This window comes from Phalacrocorax aristotelis, chromosome 7 (genome assembly GCF_949628215.1).
Source record: "Phalacrocorax aristotelis chromosome 7, bGulAri2.1, whole genome shotgun sequence".
NCBI classification, from domain to species: Eukaryota; Metazoa; Chordata; class Aves; order Suliformes; family Phalacrocoracidae; genus Phalacrocorax; species Phalacrocorax aristotelis.
In genome coordinates this window covers 52,237,817-52,256,572 of record NC_134282.1, presented here as the reverse complement: position 1 = coordinate 52,256,572, position 18,756 = coordinate 52,237,817, and the positions used below count along the sequence as shown (strand labels likewise).

Below are 18,756 nucleotides of genomic sequence, written 5' to 3'. Positions count from 1 at the left end.
CTGTGGGTTTTATCTTTGTCAAGATGTCAGTGATGCAAATTACATCCGTAAAGAGAATAAAAGCAAAGAGTGGGCTATCAAAAGCCTGGTTGGAGAGGAAGTTAGCGTAGGGCTAGGACAATACAGCGTCCTCAAAGCACACCAGGCCAGGTACTTGCTGCCTTTATGCAGGGGCCCTTGAAGTGCCTGGAGGCACAAATTAACTTGCCCCTCTTCTTTTGAAGGAGGCACATTTTATGGGTGGGAAACTGGGGGAGAAAGGGCAATGCTTCCTGTTGCAAGGCAAGGAGTTAGCGGGAGGCTCGGACTGAGACCACGTCCACCCTCCCGCTGCCAGCGGTGGTCCTCGTCCCCATCACAGCAGTCGCGTCGGCAGAGGTGTCCCGATGCAGGGCTCTGCTCTTGCTCTGGCAGTAATGTCCTTTTGCATTGCAGGCTCTCCTTCAGATCATCTAACGCCATCTTATTATCTTCCTGGGAATTCCTCCTCCCTTCAGAGGAGAAGGCGTCAATCCCCCGCTCCCTCCCTCCCTGCCCTCCCCTGGCCATTTAGGCTCCTTTGATCTCTTTTGTAAGGTTCTCACACAAGAAAGTTTCCATTTTCTCTTCAGATCCCGGCACAGCCATTTGAATATTGCTTTGTGCCGGGCTGCGAATGAAAGTCTCACGGGGGGAGTTGTCGAAGAGCCGAATGCATCGCTGGCTGAAACGGAGGGTGTGCGTGCGTGTGGTGCAAGGGAAGAGCAGGCTTCGGTGGCAAGGAAAAAAAAAATATATCAAAGCGCTTTCTCTCTACCTCCTGTGCAACCTTTTGTGCTTTATTATGTGTTTGGTGTCATAACAAACTGATGGGCTGTGAATGGCCAGATGGTCACCAGTGTTCTCCACTCCACGCTTCATTTCCTCCTGAAAGCTATGCAGAAAAATGAGATCCCATCTCATAAATGAGTGCCCATCTTAAGGACATGTTTTTGAAGGCTCTGCTGACAATGACTGCCTTGTTCGCCTTGCTTTCTGCCGGCAGAACCAGGCAGCGCTCCTTGGTCCAGCAGATCCGGCCACCGCTGCGTTTCCTGATGTTTCTTCCATCGTTCTTGCTGGCTGGCATTGCAAGCGTTGGCTGCGGGGTTGAATTCATCAGCAGATGTATTGCAGTTGCTGCGTTTTAGGCTCGGCTCTATGGTACTTGGTTTGTCCTCGAGTTTAGCCCTAAATTTATGGTGCAGCTTCAGTACATGCTGCATGGGTCAATGTGCCCTGTGGAGCAGTCACCTTCCTGCCCATGTTTTCCTTCTCAAGAAAAGCCACCATGCAGGTACAGGTGGGCACTCAAATCGTGTCTGTTGGGATGCTGGAGTAAGCTGGGGTGCCTGAGGCCCCCAGAGCATCCTCCCAGGAGCAGACCGGTAGGTGACAGGCAAACACGTCCCACCTGCTGCAGAGCTCCAGCCTGCACCTTGCCAGGACAAGAAGTTGATGATACCCACTGAGGGCTGCTGGACAGCCTCCATGACAGCCTCCTTGAGGGGTCTCTGCCTGTTTCCCAGGGGACATGGTCACGAGTTCCATCTTTGGCCCTAGCAATCCCACCAGCTCTACAACCTAACTATTTAAGTTATTTATGTAAGCATTTGGGCATCCTCTGTAGTCAACAGAGAGAAGCCAAGTGGGCAGCAGTTCTTTGTCTTAAATCTCCTGTCATCTGATGCTGTGCTTGACTGAGTTCCCTGTTGACCTGCCTTCTCCTTTATACCCTTACTGCAGTTCCAGTAGCCTAATTTTATGAGGTTTTGTTGTTTCCATGCTCTTTTTCCTTCTCTTCACCCCAGCCTCCCTCCCTCACACTGCCCCTCTGGCTACTTGAGAATCAATGACAGCTTCATACTGAGGTGCAAGGGGCAAGGATTCGTCTGGCACTGGTGCACGGACTGTCAGGGCTCCCCGACCCTTCTCAGGGAGCTGCCAGACGCTGCAGTAAGCACCACGGCGCAAACTCACAGCAAGGGCAGTGAAGCTCCCTGTTGTCGGAGGGGACACACTGGTGGCCGGTCACTGCTGAGACGAGATGTCCCTGAAGAGGTGGAGCCAGTCCTCGTCTCCTGTTACAACCCGCTGTTACAGTGCATCTTCATGCTATCACAGTTTGTTGAGCACAGTAAAAGCTACTGAAGCACTTCGTTAACGATTCTGGGGGTGGTATTAAGCGTTATTGCTTTTTGATACCAATGTTACGCCTTTAAATATTCATTAAAACCACATGATCCCCTCCCTCCCATTAAGTCCTGAATAATCAGCGCTCTGGTTTCTTCATACTCCACAAGCCAGCGCTGGATCCTGCCCACTCCTCTTTACCAGGTTTGAATCCTCTGCACTTAACAGTGATCTTCATTAATGTCTTCATTAAGATCTTCATGGAGGGCTGAGAAACACTTCCTCTCGCTGCCTGCCATGGCCTTTTGGCATGTGGTGTGGAAGGGGGAGAGGCGTTCAGGCCGCTGTGCCTCCGTGCAGGGCAAGAGGAGCACTGACAGGATGCTCTATTAATTATGAATGACGGGGGGGCTGGAGGGCTGGCAGCAGGCAGGGCTTGGCAGCAGGCAGGGCTTGGCTGAAGGCAGGGCTTGGCTTCTGCTCCTTTCCCGCTAACCCAGGGCCAGGGGTGGCAAACTCTCAGTTCCTGTCGAAATCATTTGACAGGGCAGGGAGAGGACCCAGAGGGAGGAGAGCAGATGTTTTTCTGCCCAGGAAAGAAGCCATTCACCCCGAGACCAGGCACCAGCAGCTGACGCAGGGCGCCCTGCCTGGGGACGCTGCTATGAACACAAGGTCGGGTGTACCCTGGTCCGGGGTAGCAGGGCGGCATCTCCTTGCAGCAGTGTCTGTCCCCACGTTAAGACCCTGGTGGCACCCGGACCGTGTCCTTTCTCTGATGCTGTCGGAAGCTGGTGATGGGAACGAGGAGCCTTTTAACACGATGTCTTGCAGGGAGGGATGCCACCGAGCAGGGACAGCTCGGCATGGCGGAGGCGGGAGCCGTTTGAAGGAGTGGCCGCCTGCTCCCCAGAGAGTTTAATCAAGTTAAACAGGGGCCGGGGTTTTGATCTGGTTGCGTTTAGTGAGACAGCAAAGGGGAGGGATGGTGGAGGGGAGCAGGGACCCCAGGAACCCAAGGGGCTGCAGTCCTGAATAGCATCGCTGGCGCTGAGCCAGCGGCCGCAGCTGCACGTTCGTTACCCCCGAGTCACACGCGACACCGCTCCAATTACTCCCTCTTGACATGGGCTAATAAGGGAGGATAAGGAGAGCCGGCGATTCCAGAAGGGTTACGCCGGATGCCTCTTTCCATATTTAAACTTTGTTTCTGCTGGAACAAATGGTGGGTCTGAGATTTGGTGAAGTGATGGGGAGGCAGAGGCAAAGAGCCAAGTGGCAGGATCTTTAATGAAGCTGCAGCAAGGAGCTGGAAGATGGCTGTGCCCTTCCTTGGCATCGTGGGTTTGCACCTGCGAGTATTGCGAGTGCAACTCGTGAGGCCAGATGAAAGCAGGGAGGTGCACAGCCACTTGCAAAATAATTGCTCCTGCAAAACCGCGCCAGCACAAAGCAGGGGGTGGGAGGTTAAGGAAGTCTTGAAAATCAAGTCTCTAACGCTCTCACTATATGCCACAAAGGGACCATTCACTGCAGGGATGAGGAGTTTTTCCCCCTGTCTATCAATGCTTCCAACTTTTACTGAACCCACCCTGAATTTTATTTTAATTTATAAATCTAGAATGGGGGAAATGTAGGAGGGAAGCAAAAGGACAAGGGATCGATTGGCACATGGGGAAGTTTAGCAGGAGGTTCTGGAAATATGTGTCCATTAGGTTGCTGAGATCAGGTCCATTAGTAGACCCAAGCGCCAACAGAAGTGGCCTGACAATAAACTCTGCTGGCGGACACCCCCTACCACTAACATAAGTCAGTCCTGCCATGCTCTGCTTACCTTTGATTATTAAAAATGAAAGACGGGGCTCCTTTCAGGTAGATGGGCTCTTCAACGAGTTTCTGTGTCTTTCTGCTTGCAGGACTGATAACGTGCATGACTTTGCGCTTACACACAAGCACCTTTCGCTGCGGTTTGGCCTTGTTGCAGCAGGAGCAGCGATGCTTTTCCCTGGGGAAGAGCTTTAGCACCCCATGCTCCTGCTGCAGACCCTGAAGGGTTTTGTTGGCCAAGAACTGTAAGGCTCTGCTCTTGCAAAGCTGCTCCTGCCTGCAGCCTGGCCACACTTCAATGCATTTTGCTGGACCAGTTTTCTCCCTTCTCCCATCGCCGCATCTCTGCTGGTGGCAGACCCCACCAACCCCATGCTTGGAAAATGCCAGCGAGTGGCACTGAGCCTGCTTCCCCTGAATAATCTTGGTTTTGTCGGGAAAATTTAACGCCAGCAATCCATTATGTGACGCTGGTTGGTAAATTCATTGCGGGCCCGCGCCTCTCGTCTGTTTGTCTTCATTGTGCCTGCTGCCGGTTCCACCTGATTTTAGGTTTCAGCAGCAACGTGGGGTATATTTATCACTTTGCCCTTTGAAGCGTAACTGCTTGAATAAACTCACCAATTTGGCAGTGTCTTTCAGGCCCTGCTTTCTGTAGACTGATATGCTGTTTTATTATGATAAATGATTTTAAATCTATTTTGAGCTGCTGGAAGGGGGGAAATCACTTTCCATTTAAAAATGTTATTGTTAAAGGTGAAAACATTTGGTTATGAGGTGAGCAGCAGTTACAGGGGTGGTGGAGCCTTCTGCCAGGCTTGGCAGGACCCCAAGGGTGCCAGGCTGCAGATCTGGGGTAAAGAAAGTTCTCCAATCTATTGCTACCAGGACAGTCTGCAGCAAATCTGATATTTACTGGGGAAAGAACAACCTGCCAGGTTGCTGTATGCGCATCCACACACTTCTTTCCATTTGCAAGCAGTTTGCTAATGCCATACAGGTCCTTTGGGCAAAGCCAGGGCGTTGCTGTGGCTCTGCCGTTGATGAAACAGCAGATTTCCCCAACCACAAATACTATAACTGCCGCATGTAGTTGCAGCCTTCCTTCCTCACCACTCTCCGTATTGTCAATATGTGCTGATTTTTGCAAGCCTCCGTAGCAGAGGGCTCGTTTCTGCCAGGGTGATGGCCCTGCGCGGTGCCACACGCAATGAAAGGTTGTGCATGCTTTCTGTTTCACTTGTGTGCAAACAACTGGAGACTGCCAACTTTCCAGCCTGTTGCCCTAACAGGCAGGATGCATTTTGTCAGATATGGATTATTTTGTAGCATTGGGGTTGCTTTCAGTGGGAGACTGGGGAGAGGTGAGGGGGCTTGGACCTTGATTCTGTTTGCCTGAACCCTGCAGGACTCACCTGGGCTCTCCATACAGTATTGAGCTGACCTTCTGGTGTCTTCTATGAAGCCATGACTGCCAGGGTGGGCAACCAAATTTCAGCATTGCACTGATTACAGACACACCATCCAAACCATAGTTATCTGCTGCCTGTGCCGTGGGTTGGCCAAGTATCCCACATTCCCAAGCGGACGAGGCTTATTGAAGCCCAAGCTATGAGGTTGCTCTTTCTGCAAGGATAAAGTGGGTTCATCATGACTTTTCTGACCCTCCTTCTCCTTCCTCCTTGCAGCCCCCGCAGAGTTTGTGCAGCATCCCCAGTCCATTTCCAGGCCCGTGGGGACTACTGCCATTTTCACATGCGTGGCCCAGGGGGAACCCCCGCCACAGATCACTTGGCTGAGGAACGGGCAGATCCTGGAGACCAGCGACCACATTAAGCTGAAGAATAACAACAGGTAAGTCCTCGTGTGCTGGCTGCTGGCACTGTGGCGTGGGGTGGAGGGCGGTGTGAGACACACAGCTGGGTTGTGCCATTCCCCAGCGTCAATCTGGAGATAACACACATGGAGGACTGACAGTGCCCGCCTGATGGTCCAGAAATAGCTGTCCCTGCAGGTGTAATTCCTGGGCAAAGAGCCAGTTAGCTCACGCAGGCTTCAGCTTTTGCGCAGACAGCGGATCTGAGGCGAACGTGTGCAGTAGTTCATTTTGGACTGGTCAGTGAAGGCTGGCAGAGAGCAGTGGGGTCTGCAGCACGTCCTGGTGAGCAGTGCAAGCCCTGCTTTCACCATAGCCCCGTGCCGCTGGGCAATGGCTAACGTGCTGGAGGCTGAGACGGGCACGAGTGATGCAGAGAGGCTGCGGCCCTGCTGCTTGAGCGCCTTGAGAAGAGAGTGCCTTAGAGCCAGCTGGGTTTCGGCAGGTGAGGTGGCTTGCTGTCACACAATTCCCCCTGACCCTGCTTTTGAGAGAGGCTGAATTAAAAGCCATTATTTTGATCTGTCTGGACTCCAGTAGAAAGGGGAGTGAGAGATGCTTTCTTTCTGCATTAGCAAAGAGCTGACGTGAAGGTGGTAACGTTCAGAAGCAGATGTGTGGATTCAGCTTGGGCATTGATATACTAAAACACTGCTCCAGTCCTACTAGCTGCACTTGGTCGGCTTACATTTCAGCGCTTTGAGCTTTATTGTACCAGGACATCAGCGTTAGACTTTGACTGATGATGCCGGAACACAGCGAAAGTTTCTCTTTTGTCCTAATCATCATCTGGGTATTTCTGGAAGGACCCAGTGTTGTCCCTGGAGTTGGCAGGGACCACACTCACTCCGCAGTGGAGGAACCATGCTTTAACCCCTGAACATTGACCTGGCTGGGTGTGCAAATGCAAAAACATTTGAAATAGTATTTGTGTGGAAGCTGACTTTCACTTAACTTCAGCCTTTTATCTCACTGGGGAAGAGTGTTTTCTCTGAGTACTAAATAACTGCGTTTTTGTGCGAGGCGATGGGGATGTTTGTACTGAGGAAATGATACGGTGGGATGCACTTAGTGTGAAAATTAGAAGCTGACAACATAGTTTCTATGGAAATAGCATGGAACAATATACTGAAAAATAATAGTACCTGTGTTGTAAACCTGAATTATTGGTAGAGATTTGTACTCGATGTCATACAGCTGCTATCTATATTAACAAATGCGTCTCATGAATGCAACTACCCAGCCTTGCTGGAGGGTCTGGACCTTCAGTTTAGGCTGTTGGGAAGTGCTGTGCACTGTGGCTTGTTCCTCAGGGGAGAAGAGCGGGTTTATTTTTCTAAGTTTCTATATAATATGTCTTTTTGTTTTCAAGTTTGAGGCTTTTTTAAAGCTTTGTTCTATGAGTGATGGAAGGATATGAGTTGCAAGAAGGATAAGGTGTGAGTTGTAATAAAATCTCAATCAGTGGAGGTTTTCTCTGAGCTGGAAGTTTTTAGAGCTTCAGGAAAGTGTGTGAGCGCACACCAATGCCACTCAGTCCAGGTTGATGGGCTTCTAGTTCATTGCATGGGTTTCTGAGGCATGCCTGTCCTGGCAAAATGAACAGAGCAGAAATGGGAGAAGGGAAATTATTGCATCCACTTCTATTGACGAGGAAGCGGAGTCAGAAGTGATGGAAGACTTTACAAGCGGTCATTAAATCCGTGACAAAGCTCACACCGAGTCCAGCTCTGCATCTTGCTCTCTCACCCAGATTTCTTGACTGTGAAATCATTCCTCTTCACTGTTTGAGGGAGGTAAAGCAGGGTCTTTGCTCATGGCCATGTCTCCTGTCCAGGTCCCTGTGCCTAGAGCTGCGCTTGCAGTGCGACTTGGCGAACATTGCTGTAATCGTTTTCTTATGGCAATCATTTAATGCAATTTAGCGTCAGTCTTTTCCACTGCGAGCTAAATGATCAGATTACATTGCATCTGGCACAGGCTTGGGGAGCTCAGCCAGTTACTGGGGCTCAGCTGACACGTGGCGTCTTCTCAAGCTATAGTAATGTGATTGTAAAGCTGAGCCCTGAGGCCATCGTACTTGACGATGTTGAACTTTTAGCTTCTTTTGCACTACTCTTGGTCTACTCTGACCCCAGGCTTCAGGCAAGTGGCCGTTCCTGGTGGTTTCCAAAGCTGTCAGTCTGAAAAATGCCCTCACTGGTACGGCGGGGCTGGGTGCTCCATGAATTGGAGGAAGCATATCAACGGCTGGTTTTTTTTCTGAGCTGTGTCAAGTTGTCCTTTGTTTCATTCTCATGGGCATGACTAAGTGCTGTAACCCACTTAGTTCCAGGCAGAATCAGTTTGTGATTATGCCTTGGATTTATCAGTCTGTTGCACTTGGAAAATATTTGTCCGTGTAGAGATGGATCTCGAATCTACTAGTAATGAAGCTACTAAACTGCACTATGAGCTTTTTAATTAGATTACATGGTTTCCTAGAAAATTCATTTGGATTAAAACTCTGCGTAATATGGCCATAAAGGTCTGAATGTCCCCAAAGGGATTTTTAGAAAAAAAAAAAGCGTAAATCATCCCAAATCATATCATGTGTTAATTGATTGCAAAATGTGTCGTTATGAGCAACTTCGTTCTGGTAAATGAGCACAGCTAGAAGTGAGGTCCAGACCTGCAGAGCACGGTGTGTTTGAGATGCCACTCCGCTCCTGCAAGCTTTGGAAGTACAGCCTCCGCCTGAGGCATCGCTCCTTTGGGCAGTGTTTGCACAAACCCACAGCCGATGGGAAGGTCTGTCCATCAAACTGTTGCTTCACAAAGTTGTGAAGGGCCCTTTGGCGTCTCTATCACCCCACACCGTCTCTCATATGCAGTATTGTGTTCAGTTTTGGGCCCCTCAGTACAAGCAGGACATTGAGTTGCCAGAGAGTGTCCAAAGGGCAACAAAGCTGGTGAAGGGTCTGAAGAGCAGGTCTTATGAGGAGAGGTTGAGGGAGCTGGGGGGGGTTAGCCTGGAGAAGATGAGGCTGAGGGGATACCTTATCGCTCTCTACAACGACCTGAAAGGAGGTTGTAGTGAGGTGGGGGTCGGTCCCTTCCCCCACATCACTAGTGATAGGATGAGAGCAAACAGCTTCAAGCTGTGTCAGGGGAGGTTTAGATTGGATATTAGGAAATTTTTTTTACTGAAAGAGCGGTCAGGCACTGGCACAGGCTGCCCAGAGAGGTGGTAGAGTAGCCATCCCTGGAGGTATTTAAAAGACATGTAGACGTGGCACTTCAGGACATGGTTTAGGAGACATGGTAGTGTTGGGTTGATGGTTGGACTGGATGATCCTAGAGGTCTTTTCCAACCTTAACGATTCTGTGATTCTATGATTCTAACTGCAAACCCAAGGAGAGCAAACTGTCAAGGTCAGGGGACTTCAGAAGCCCATCATTGCTGAGATGGGACAGCAGCTTCAGGACTGGATTCACCACAGATTGGATGTGGCTGCTGGTGTGACATCAGACAGTCACTTGCTAAGCAACTTCCAGCCTTTCAGCACAGTAAAATAAGCCTCACAGGCTGGTTCCAAGAAACACCTCTTCCCTCGTGGTCCCTCAGATGTGAATTCTCATCACCTGATGTGTTGACGATTTCTGGGCACATTAGCATTAAAGATCAGCCTTCTGCTGTGCCCTCTCCAGAGGTGGTTGTTATGTTTTGAAAATGCCAGCTGTGTGGGAACAAAATATCCAATCGATGATTAGCAAAAATCAAAAGCAGTTCTGGGATAGCAGATAATTGTTAATGAAAAATGCATGAAGGCTCAGGCGTAGGGAATTGTGGGGTTTTCCATTAAAAGCTGTGAATAAAAATCACTGAAGGAGCTGACGATGGGGCTGTCTTGCCATGCGATCCCTAGGTTGGGGATGGAGCCGATGGCTGTTGGGGCGATGCTGTGCTGGACCATGCTCTTGGATGGAGAAGCTGATGAAGCCTTTTTGGCTTTGGTGGAGCCATCCCCATGTCCAGCAGCCGCAGGGTCTGTCCCTCTGCTGATCAGAGATGCCATTTTGCCGGCATTGCTCCTGGGGTGATTCAGATTAATCACAATCCAAATGCCTGAGAGGTGTAATGGGCACTTCCAGCAAAATTCCCACCCAGCATCACCAGCTTCTCCTGAAAGCAGGCTGCAGGAGGAAGGTGGGTTACTGGCTGAGTTAATTGTGGGCTTGTGTAAAATCATGCTTTCTTGGTTATTACTTCAAAATTTACAAGGAAGCATGAAATAGTACCCAAATTACGGCTCTGAAAGGTTTATTGCTTTTCTTCCTTTGACCCAATCAGGTTCAGGGGGGTAATTTTCAGCCTAGAAGTACATCACACTATGGGGTTTATATTGCTGTAATAGCAAGGAACAAAGGCCAACATATTCAGAGAAGGCAGGCTCTAAATATTGATTTTCCAAGATTTTATTTACAAAATGGTAATTAAGGGACTTAATTTGTTCCACCGGAAAAAGGCTTCGTTAGAACCTGGGCTCAGGTGGCGTTTGCTCTTGTCAGTGACCTTCGCTTATGAACTGTCTCCTTTTTAAATTCTTCCTCACTGGTTTGCACTTGGTTCAGTGCTCTGGGAATGACTCACTCCAAGGGCTGCGAATGCTCAAGGTTCATCAGAGAAAATATTCCTCCATAAATGAAATTCAGGACAACTTTGGTTCCCTTGAACTTGTCGTGTTGCTTAATCCTAGCACAAGCACTTGGGATGGGACAACCTTTTGCTACCAAACCCAGGGAAACTACAGCCTGTCATTCGCAAGGTGGATTTTTCCTATAAAACCCACGTTAGCTGGGTGCAGAGGGGTGCAGATGGGTTTGTACATCCTTTCCTAGCACACGCACCCCACAAACCCTTGAATTTGTAGAGATTCGAACACCTTAAGGGAGGACAGGCAAGCCTGCAGGTTATTTATGCAACGAGTTTGAAGATCACTGGTGACTATGGGAAGGGTACCGTATAGCAAATCATATTTCAGTTCCCCGAGCATGACAAATAAGTACGTGGAGGACTAGGATGTGAACCAGCTGCTCCTGATTTAGGAATAATTTATGGGTTGGACTCTATTTGGAAGACACGTGGAAACGGCCTTTGCAGGGAGGGTCTCCACACAAGTGCCCAAAGCCCTGCTAAGCAGTGGGGCACCAGCGTGATCCCGCCTTCCCTGCACTAAGCAGGGATCCCGTGCTGGGATCATGCAGCCGTATCCCATGAAACGGATCTGCAGCAGCCCCAGAGCAGCCGGCGGCAGCAGGCCTCAGTCTCTCCTTCTCACATGGCTGCGATTATTTTGCTACCAAGTTGCCTGTGTAATTTTTCTTGGTGTGGTGCTCCGCTGAGCTGCCCTTGAAGCGCGCTACCGATTCAGGAGTTTGAAGTGTTTCTTTAAACTGTTGCATACAGCAAAATACAACTGCAGAGAAAGTTCCTTATACAGGAGCCTTCAAGGCAGGCCTAAGCCTGCCATGGGGCAGGCCAAACTCAGCCTCCCCTGGATTAGGCTGGGTCTTTTTCCTCTCCAACGCCTGTGCTCCCTGCTGGGAAAAAGATTTGGGGGACTTTCCATTTAGCAGCAGGTAGCTCTCCCAGCTGTCTGCATTAGCAGTCCTACCAACATAGGCAGCTACCCTCTCTTCTAGTAGCTTTTCCTGAGACGTTCTGTGCTCCCCTGCGGTTCTGCAGATGTAAAGACTTTTCTGCTCCCTCCTTGGGACAGGATTCAGTTAAATCTGTGATTGCACTCTCTGACTTGTGAAAACAGGTTGAGTGGCAGCCAGCGTGTTCACCAGATAACCAGCAAGCCTTGTAATAAGGAGCAGCTGGCTCTGGCTGTCATCTCCTGCCTGTGCCAGGGTGCACTTCCCAGCTCTGCAGGGACGGGAGGACACAGCTCCACCACCGTCAGTGCGGTTGGACCGTCTTGCCTTGGCCATGGATGTGAGTGAATAGACCTTGTGGGAAATTGGAGCCACTCGCTTGCTGAAGGTCTTCTGCATGGAGCTTAATGCCATGCTGGGAGGTGCTCCAAGGCAGGGCTGAGCTGCGGCACCAGCTGGATGTGTCCTTCCCACCTGGGAAGGCTCAGACCACCTCTGATGTGGACCAGAGCTGAACCCAGGGACCCAGGGCCTCCAAAGCTATACACTTTGGTGTCCAGTTGGATTGTGGAGCTGAGCAAGCCTCTGCTTGTCTGGAGCATGGTGCCTGAGCAGCAGCAGATTCCCCAAAGGGCTCAGCCTGTGTGCTTGGTGTTATATCAAGACAGTGCAAACCCAGCTGTCATGAAGCCAGCAAAGAAGGGTCAGCATTTCAGGATGAAATGGTGCCACTACTGTGCCTCCTGTAGCAAATGTGATGCCATTTACAACTTCCCATTTGTGCAAAACACACCGTACAGCCAAATCTCCATCCTGCTGGACTCTGTCCTCTCCCAGGGGGGTGAGAAGGAGCACCATCTCTAACCAGCTTTGCAGGCTGAGGGTCTGCCAGCCCTTTCATCCAGCACTGGTGGGGAGGGTGGGCTAGTTCTCCACAGCACCGTGCACCCCGCTGGGATCAGCAGCATCCCTCCAGAAACTGTGCTTGGGTGAGCCTGTAACCACAGAATCAGGCTGGGGTCCTGGCCGGAGGGCTGCAGTACCTGCTAAATATAATCCAGTTTGAGATGCAACTGGGTAACAGTTTCTCCTGCATAACAGAACCCCATTTCGCCTAGGAAGCCCTGCACGATATTTCATTTCTGGAGGTGTAAGAACGTATCTATAGAGGGCTGGGGATGATCTGCAGCGTCCCCTTAGAATGGTGCGTGTCACTCCTCAAGCTTTGCACCTTATTCTCAGCTTGTTCGAGGTTACCTTCAAACACAGGGCATTTCTGCAAAGCTGCCAACGACCAGCACTGGAGGGAAAAAAGCTCCTTTGCAGCACGGCACCGGCCGGCAGCCCAGGAGCAGTTTGTTCGGCGCGGCACAGCACAACGCGACCCGTAACAAATGGAGGCAGAGCAGGGCACGGGGACGGGGCGTCTGAATGAGGCGCTGGTGGGTTTCTGGAGCTGCCAGCACTTAAAATGCTCTCTGCGCTAGCCACAGCCTGCTCTCCGCATTAATTTCATCACACTCCCTCTTTTGTGTGCCTGTGTGCGCGCGCATGCTGATATCCTTCCAGATGGGCCCCTCTTCTTCTTTGTGCTGCTGAATCGATGAAGAGGCTTCCTTCAGTTCTCAGACTTTTTCAGACGAGCCTTTGGAAAGCCGATCTCCGGTCACCGGCCCGGACCCCTGACCCGAGCCAGATCAGTCATCCTGATTGCCTATGAACTGGGAAGACAGCTTGGGAATACCATGGCTTTCGAGCAGTGGAGGCCTCTCGTTTCAGCTCAGCCGGGTGTGAATCTACAGCAGCTCCTCTCCCCACTTCCATCAATGCCTGTCAGGGCATTGTGCGGAGATGTGATGGAGCCCTCGGCTCGCTGAGCGGCTTTGGTGACCAGCAGAAAGCCTTCTGGCATCTCGCCTCGTCTGACGTGCTCGCGGCGCTGCCAGTCTGGCACTCGCGGGAAAGTTTTCCAACAGCAGATGTCCCAAAGCGACAGATTTTTTTCCTGTTGACAGGAAGAAATAAAAGGACACTGCATATTTCAGATGGTTGACGCGCAGAGACGCTCTGCGCCTCCTCGCACGGCAACTACGTATTTTCCTTTTGTTTGAGCTTCCTTAAAAAAGGAAAAGACAAAAAACAGCAAAACCTGGGAAAGCTGCTGGACCAAATGCGGACTCTGCCCCACTGCATCCCCCGCATCCCGGGGTGTGATGTGGTGGACGAAGGCAGGAAGAATTTGCCAGTAGCTAAGATGAAAGTGGATGCACGGCAGAGGTGTCAACTGGGAGGGTGCTGGGGTTCATGTAACTCACTGCCACCTCCTGCCCTCCTCATCGCAGCTACCAGCATGCTTCAGAGCTCACACCAGGGCTTGCAGTGAGCTTGGCAGACTCCTTTAGAGGTCTGCTGGTGGGTGTTAGAGGGCCCAACAGAGAGAAAGCAAGCCCTTACTCTCATAAAGCTGGTGTTTAGATGCTGGTGGTTCTCCTTGCCAACTACTCTGCACTTGGTTTCTGCTCCTTACCCAGGTTTATAGACATAGACGAAAATCCAGTTGTTTTATTGACCCCATTGCCTGTGCATCGTTCCGGGTAATGTGGGCCCCAGGTAGTGGATGGCCAAGGCTCTTATTGCATGGTACATCCCAACACAACCTTGTAAATCTCAATGAAAATGAACTTTTCAAAGCCTGAAGCAAGTTCCAGCTACCTGCCGTGTCCACTTTGTGAAAATTTATTTTATTTATTTCTTCTGACTTGGCAGTGTGTGACAGTGTTACCAGCCACCCTGGTACCTCTGCAGAGAGGCATCTGGGATGTCTGAGGCTCTGCCCAGCTCCAGGTCCCAGTGGCCAAGTGCTGTCCTGCTCCAGGACCACTGGCACCCAGCACATCACGTGTGTTGCACAAGATGAGCTTTGCTCAGCCCCTAATCCTCCCAGGAGAGAGATGTCTGTGGCCCCAGCGTCATGCTGTTGCCATCAGGCTCCTTGCACCCTTGCACTGCCTTCCGAGGCTCCCCTATTCCCTCCTCCGCATCTTTTCCCTTTTCCTCTCTCCGTGTAAAGCAAATAAATACTCTTGGAGGCAGTGGAGCCTAAATACTCCTCATTGTTCCTGGGCTGCTTTGTGCTTGGGAAGCTTAACACTACTCTTGACTTGCGTGCCAGACCAGCCTGGCTGCTCCTGGGTGCCCAGATGCACAGCAGCCGCGTGGAAATAATCCCTGCATTGAGGGGGCAGAAGGAAGCGCTTCCACACATCTGCTTTGTGCAGAGCTGCAAGTACAGCTTTTGGACGCCGTAATCCTGCCTTCTGCCATCTGTCCTCACAGGAATCAGCCCTTGTTGACACAGTTGAGCCACACATCAGGGTCCTTCCTCCCTGCGCCCACCTCCCAGCTCTGGCTTTCTCCTTCCATTTAATCAGATACGTTGAGCCTGTGGCTATGAGGGGAGCTTAGGACTGATTCTCTAAAATCACCATATCAGCTGAAACCATCACATTTGATATTCCATTTACAATGTTTCCAAGGAAACAAAGGCACAGGACATAAACAGATGACTGTTAAACATTTGCTCACTCGCCATGGCCCCGATAATTTGCAAGGCAGAAATATGAATGTTAAATCAACAGCAATAATAAATTTTAATACAGGAAGACCAATATTTTGCTGCAATTAGAAGAAGCGTTCGTTCTAACCTACAGGCTGGCAGTGGCACATTATTAATAATTTCCAGTTTCTATGGACAATTTTTCATTTACATAAAGGGCAGCTTTGATTATGACTCCCAAAACGCTGTGAAGTGCCCCTCGCATCAGCAAGGGTGCTTGGGATTTACTCATGTGCCGTCAAGTCCCAAGTCCATCTGGAATTCACTGCAGGAGAAGAAAATAATTTATTTCTCCCCAGAAGCAAGCAGGGGATGTGGATTTGGCTAGGTTCGGGCCATTTCTTACAAAAAATAGCAACCGAAAAGCTTGTGCGAGCTTTGGCGTAAGCCAACGAGATGATGCTGAAGCATTCATGAGCATTCATGCCAAGCCAGAGCCAACCACAGTGCAAATGAGCTGGGCAGGACTGGAAATAGAGATGACAAATAGGGATTTATCCAGAGTGGTGCACATATGGGTGATGCTCTAAAATGGAAGGGGACGCAGTGGTGAGAGGTGTTTTATTCAGTGTGTGCCCTATAGCCTATCTATAGGACTGGTCAATCCCCACAATTTGCAGTAACAAATACAATTTACAATAACACATACAATTTACAGTGGTGTCAAAGCCGTCACCAGTTGGTCCAGTCTGGACCACTACTGGAACTTTATTTCCAAGATTTTCCCTGAGATGCCCTGTTTGTGAGAACATCCTGCCAGGACTAAGGGCATCGTAAGCCTATTGCATCGTAACCTGAGCTGCTGCCTCAGGGTTGGGAAAAACATCTCCAGCATCAAAGGCTGCCTTTCCACTTGCAGCTCAGAGCTGGACAGAGTGTGCTGAGACTCCCCAACCCATGTCTTGGCAGGGAGACACACTGGGTATTTATTTATGGGGCCTTGTGTCTGCTGGATAGCCACAAATTGACTCGCGTTTTTCCTGGCTTGGTTTCTGAGGAAGGGCCCAAGCCTTTGAGAGAGCAGAGCTTTCATTGACGGGTCCCTGTTTGTGAACAAATGTTATTAAGAAAAGCTGTTTTGCACACGGAATGGCAAGACAGCGCTAATGTGTTCCACAATTATTTCTGATTCAATATTTGATGGCGTTGTTTTAAAGATACTGGGCAGTGCAACCTATTGGCTGGCCCTGAACTTGCTGTGGTTGTACACAGCCGTTGCCGGAGCATCATGCAGCTCAGAAAGGACCTTCAGTTCAGGTGGCCACATGTATGGACTCTGGTTGTCCCTGTGCCCATCAAGCCACTAAGCTACCACCTCCTAGAAGTGGTGCGGAGATGGGCACCGTGCTCAGGAGCGCGCTCATTTGGGAAGCTGGTACGTGGCTGGCTTTTCCCCCTCCTTTAGGGATGTTTTCCACCAGGGTAGCCAGTGCCTGTCTTTATCTTAGAGGTTGAAAACAGCATCTAAGCCTGGTGTGGAGGCCCCAGAGAGCAGGCTGGAAGAACCGTCCTGGTTGCTGCCCTGGGAGAGCAAGCTTTGGTGCACCAGCATCAAAAAGACCCTCAGAGGTTTTTCAGACAAAATCTGCAACTTGCTCGTAAGCTTTGGCTTTTGGCTTGGGGTGATCATATTTCTGAAAATGCAGGAACAGGAGGCTGTAACCCTGCCGGTTAAGTCAGCTAATCCCAGTGTTACCCTACAACTGCTCTAATGTGCTATAAAGCAATGCTATAGAGCATCACCGGAGGGCTTTCTGGCTGTGCTTCATTAGACTTGGCTTAGCAACCACGTGCAGTGCCTGGATGGGTCTCACTGGTGTGTACTGGAGCTAGGCCAGTTAAAGCTGGTTCAGGTGTATGGATGCGCTTGCCTCAGAGATACCTCTGTAGTGTGGCTGGGATCTTCCTGAATTTAGAGCTTCAGATCCTGCCATTCCCTGTCCCACCCTGTGTCCCCACCCGGCTGTACTTGAGCCACAGTCTCTGCAAGTCAAAACAGAGATAATCTGCCCAGTCACAGGATCTGGGGAATGATGGATCCACCTCCTGGGGTCTTCCTTTCCCAAAGGTGCCAGCCCACAGCTTCCTGGAAGCTTTCTGTGGAAATAGAGGCATGTGGGATGCCCTGCCATCAGAGCCAGCATGGTGGCCATGGCATGGCTGGAGGGGAGGGACATCCACTCCTGAGCGCTGAGATGCTTGTCCCTCTCGTGTCCCCACACAGCACCCTCTCCATCTACGGGATCAACCAGGCAGACGAAGCCATCTACCAGTGCATCGCCGAGAACAGCGCCGGCTCCACGCAAGCCAGCGCTCGCCTGACGGTCCTGTGGGCAGATGGGCTGCCCGGTCCTCCGCAGAGCGTGAAGGCTGAGACGGTCTCTGCAACCACCATCCAGGTGTCTTGGAAAGAGCCTCTGCAGAACACCAAGGAGATCATCGGCTACGTGCTGCACATTCGGAAAGCTGCAGGTACAGTGCTCTACCCGCTGCCCAGAGCATCCTCAGCCTTCCTATAATTTAGCAACACGGCCCACTAGATAAGCCAAGTCTGCACTGCAGTAGGCAGCGCTGCCACCCATATTCTCCAGCATCTCCATCATGTTTCTGAAAGACAGAGATGAGGCAGTAACGCTGATGTAAATACCAAAAGGGTGAGGAGGGTGAAGCTGTGTGGTCAGATCTTGCTGCCCACTTAGGTGTCTGGCAAAACGCACAGAAGTGTCAGCCGAAAAGGATGGGGGCAGATGCATATCCCCCTCAGGGACCAAAATTACCGCATGCAGCATCTGTTTAGTCTCTTGATCTCTCGCAAAGCCTAACGCTGCTCTGTTCTCTCTTTCTTTGCACTTCAGATCCCGTAGAGATGGAGTATCAGGAGGCCGTTAGCAAGAGCACCTTCCAGCAGCTAGTGACTGATTTAGAGCCCTCGACCAGCTATAGCTTTTATATAAAGGCTTACACCTCCCGGGGTGCCAGCAAAGCCTCAGAAGTCACAGTGGTGAGCACGCTGGGAGAAGGTAAGGAACGCTTTGCTCTTGGACTGTCAGATGCTGAAACCCGCTGTGTGTAGCAGCAGCGCCCATCACCCCGATACCCACTCCGGAACGCTTTGGCACATAGCCTGTGGCGTTGATGCTCCTTGTTCCCACTCCTCCTCATACTCTGGGATATTGTGTAAAACTCACATCATTACACGGGCATCGACTGGTTGCCTTAAATGCAGCATTGCCTCTCACAGCTGACGTTGTAGCAGGGGGTGAGTGCAAGTCTGGCTGGTCTCATGCATTGCAGCTGCTCTGGGCTTTTCCTAAACTGCTTGCTAAATGCAGATTTCCTGCTCAAGCAGCGTCTCAGCATCCTCCAGCAGCTCTGGTACTCACAGCTCTTACTTGATAGGTGCCACACTTTTTTAAATTTTATTTTTTTTCTGCTCTACCCTGGAGAAATCACACTAGAGCTGAGTTGTCCTGACTTACAAATCCCTGCCTTGGAGCAGCCTTCTGTTTCAGTGGGAAGTTAGGGTGATCTCCAAGACTTTTTCCCTGGCTTGGCCTCCCAGATGTGACCACCGGTTAGCTTCGTCAGTAAGAAAGTGGGCGGTATAATGCAGGACCCTTGCACACAGACACCAGACAGAAAC

The 18,756-nt window shown here is 50.6% G+C and overlaps 1 protein-coding gene across 1 annotated transcript in view; it reads left to right on the top strand.

The window, feature by feature from the left end:
* The window catches only part of IGDCC3 (immunoglobulin superfamily DCC subclass member 3), a 112,438-nt gene that overhangs the window by 80,768 nt on the left and 12,914 nt on the right, over positions 1 to 18,756 (top strand). The window contains exons 7-9 of the mRNA XM_075100730.1: positions 5,667 to 5,832; positions 17,338 to 17,585; positions 17,969 to 18,133. Of these exons, the coding sequence (XP_074956831.1) occupies positions 5,667 to 5,832; positions 17,338 to 17,585; positions 17,969 to 18,133 (579 nt within the window). The remainder of the gene's footprint in view (positions 1 to 5,666; positions 5,833 to 17,337; positions 17,586 to 17,968; positions 18,134 to 18,756) is intronic.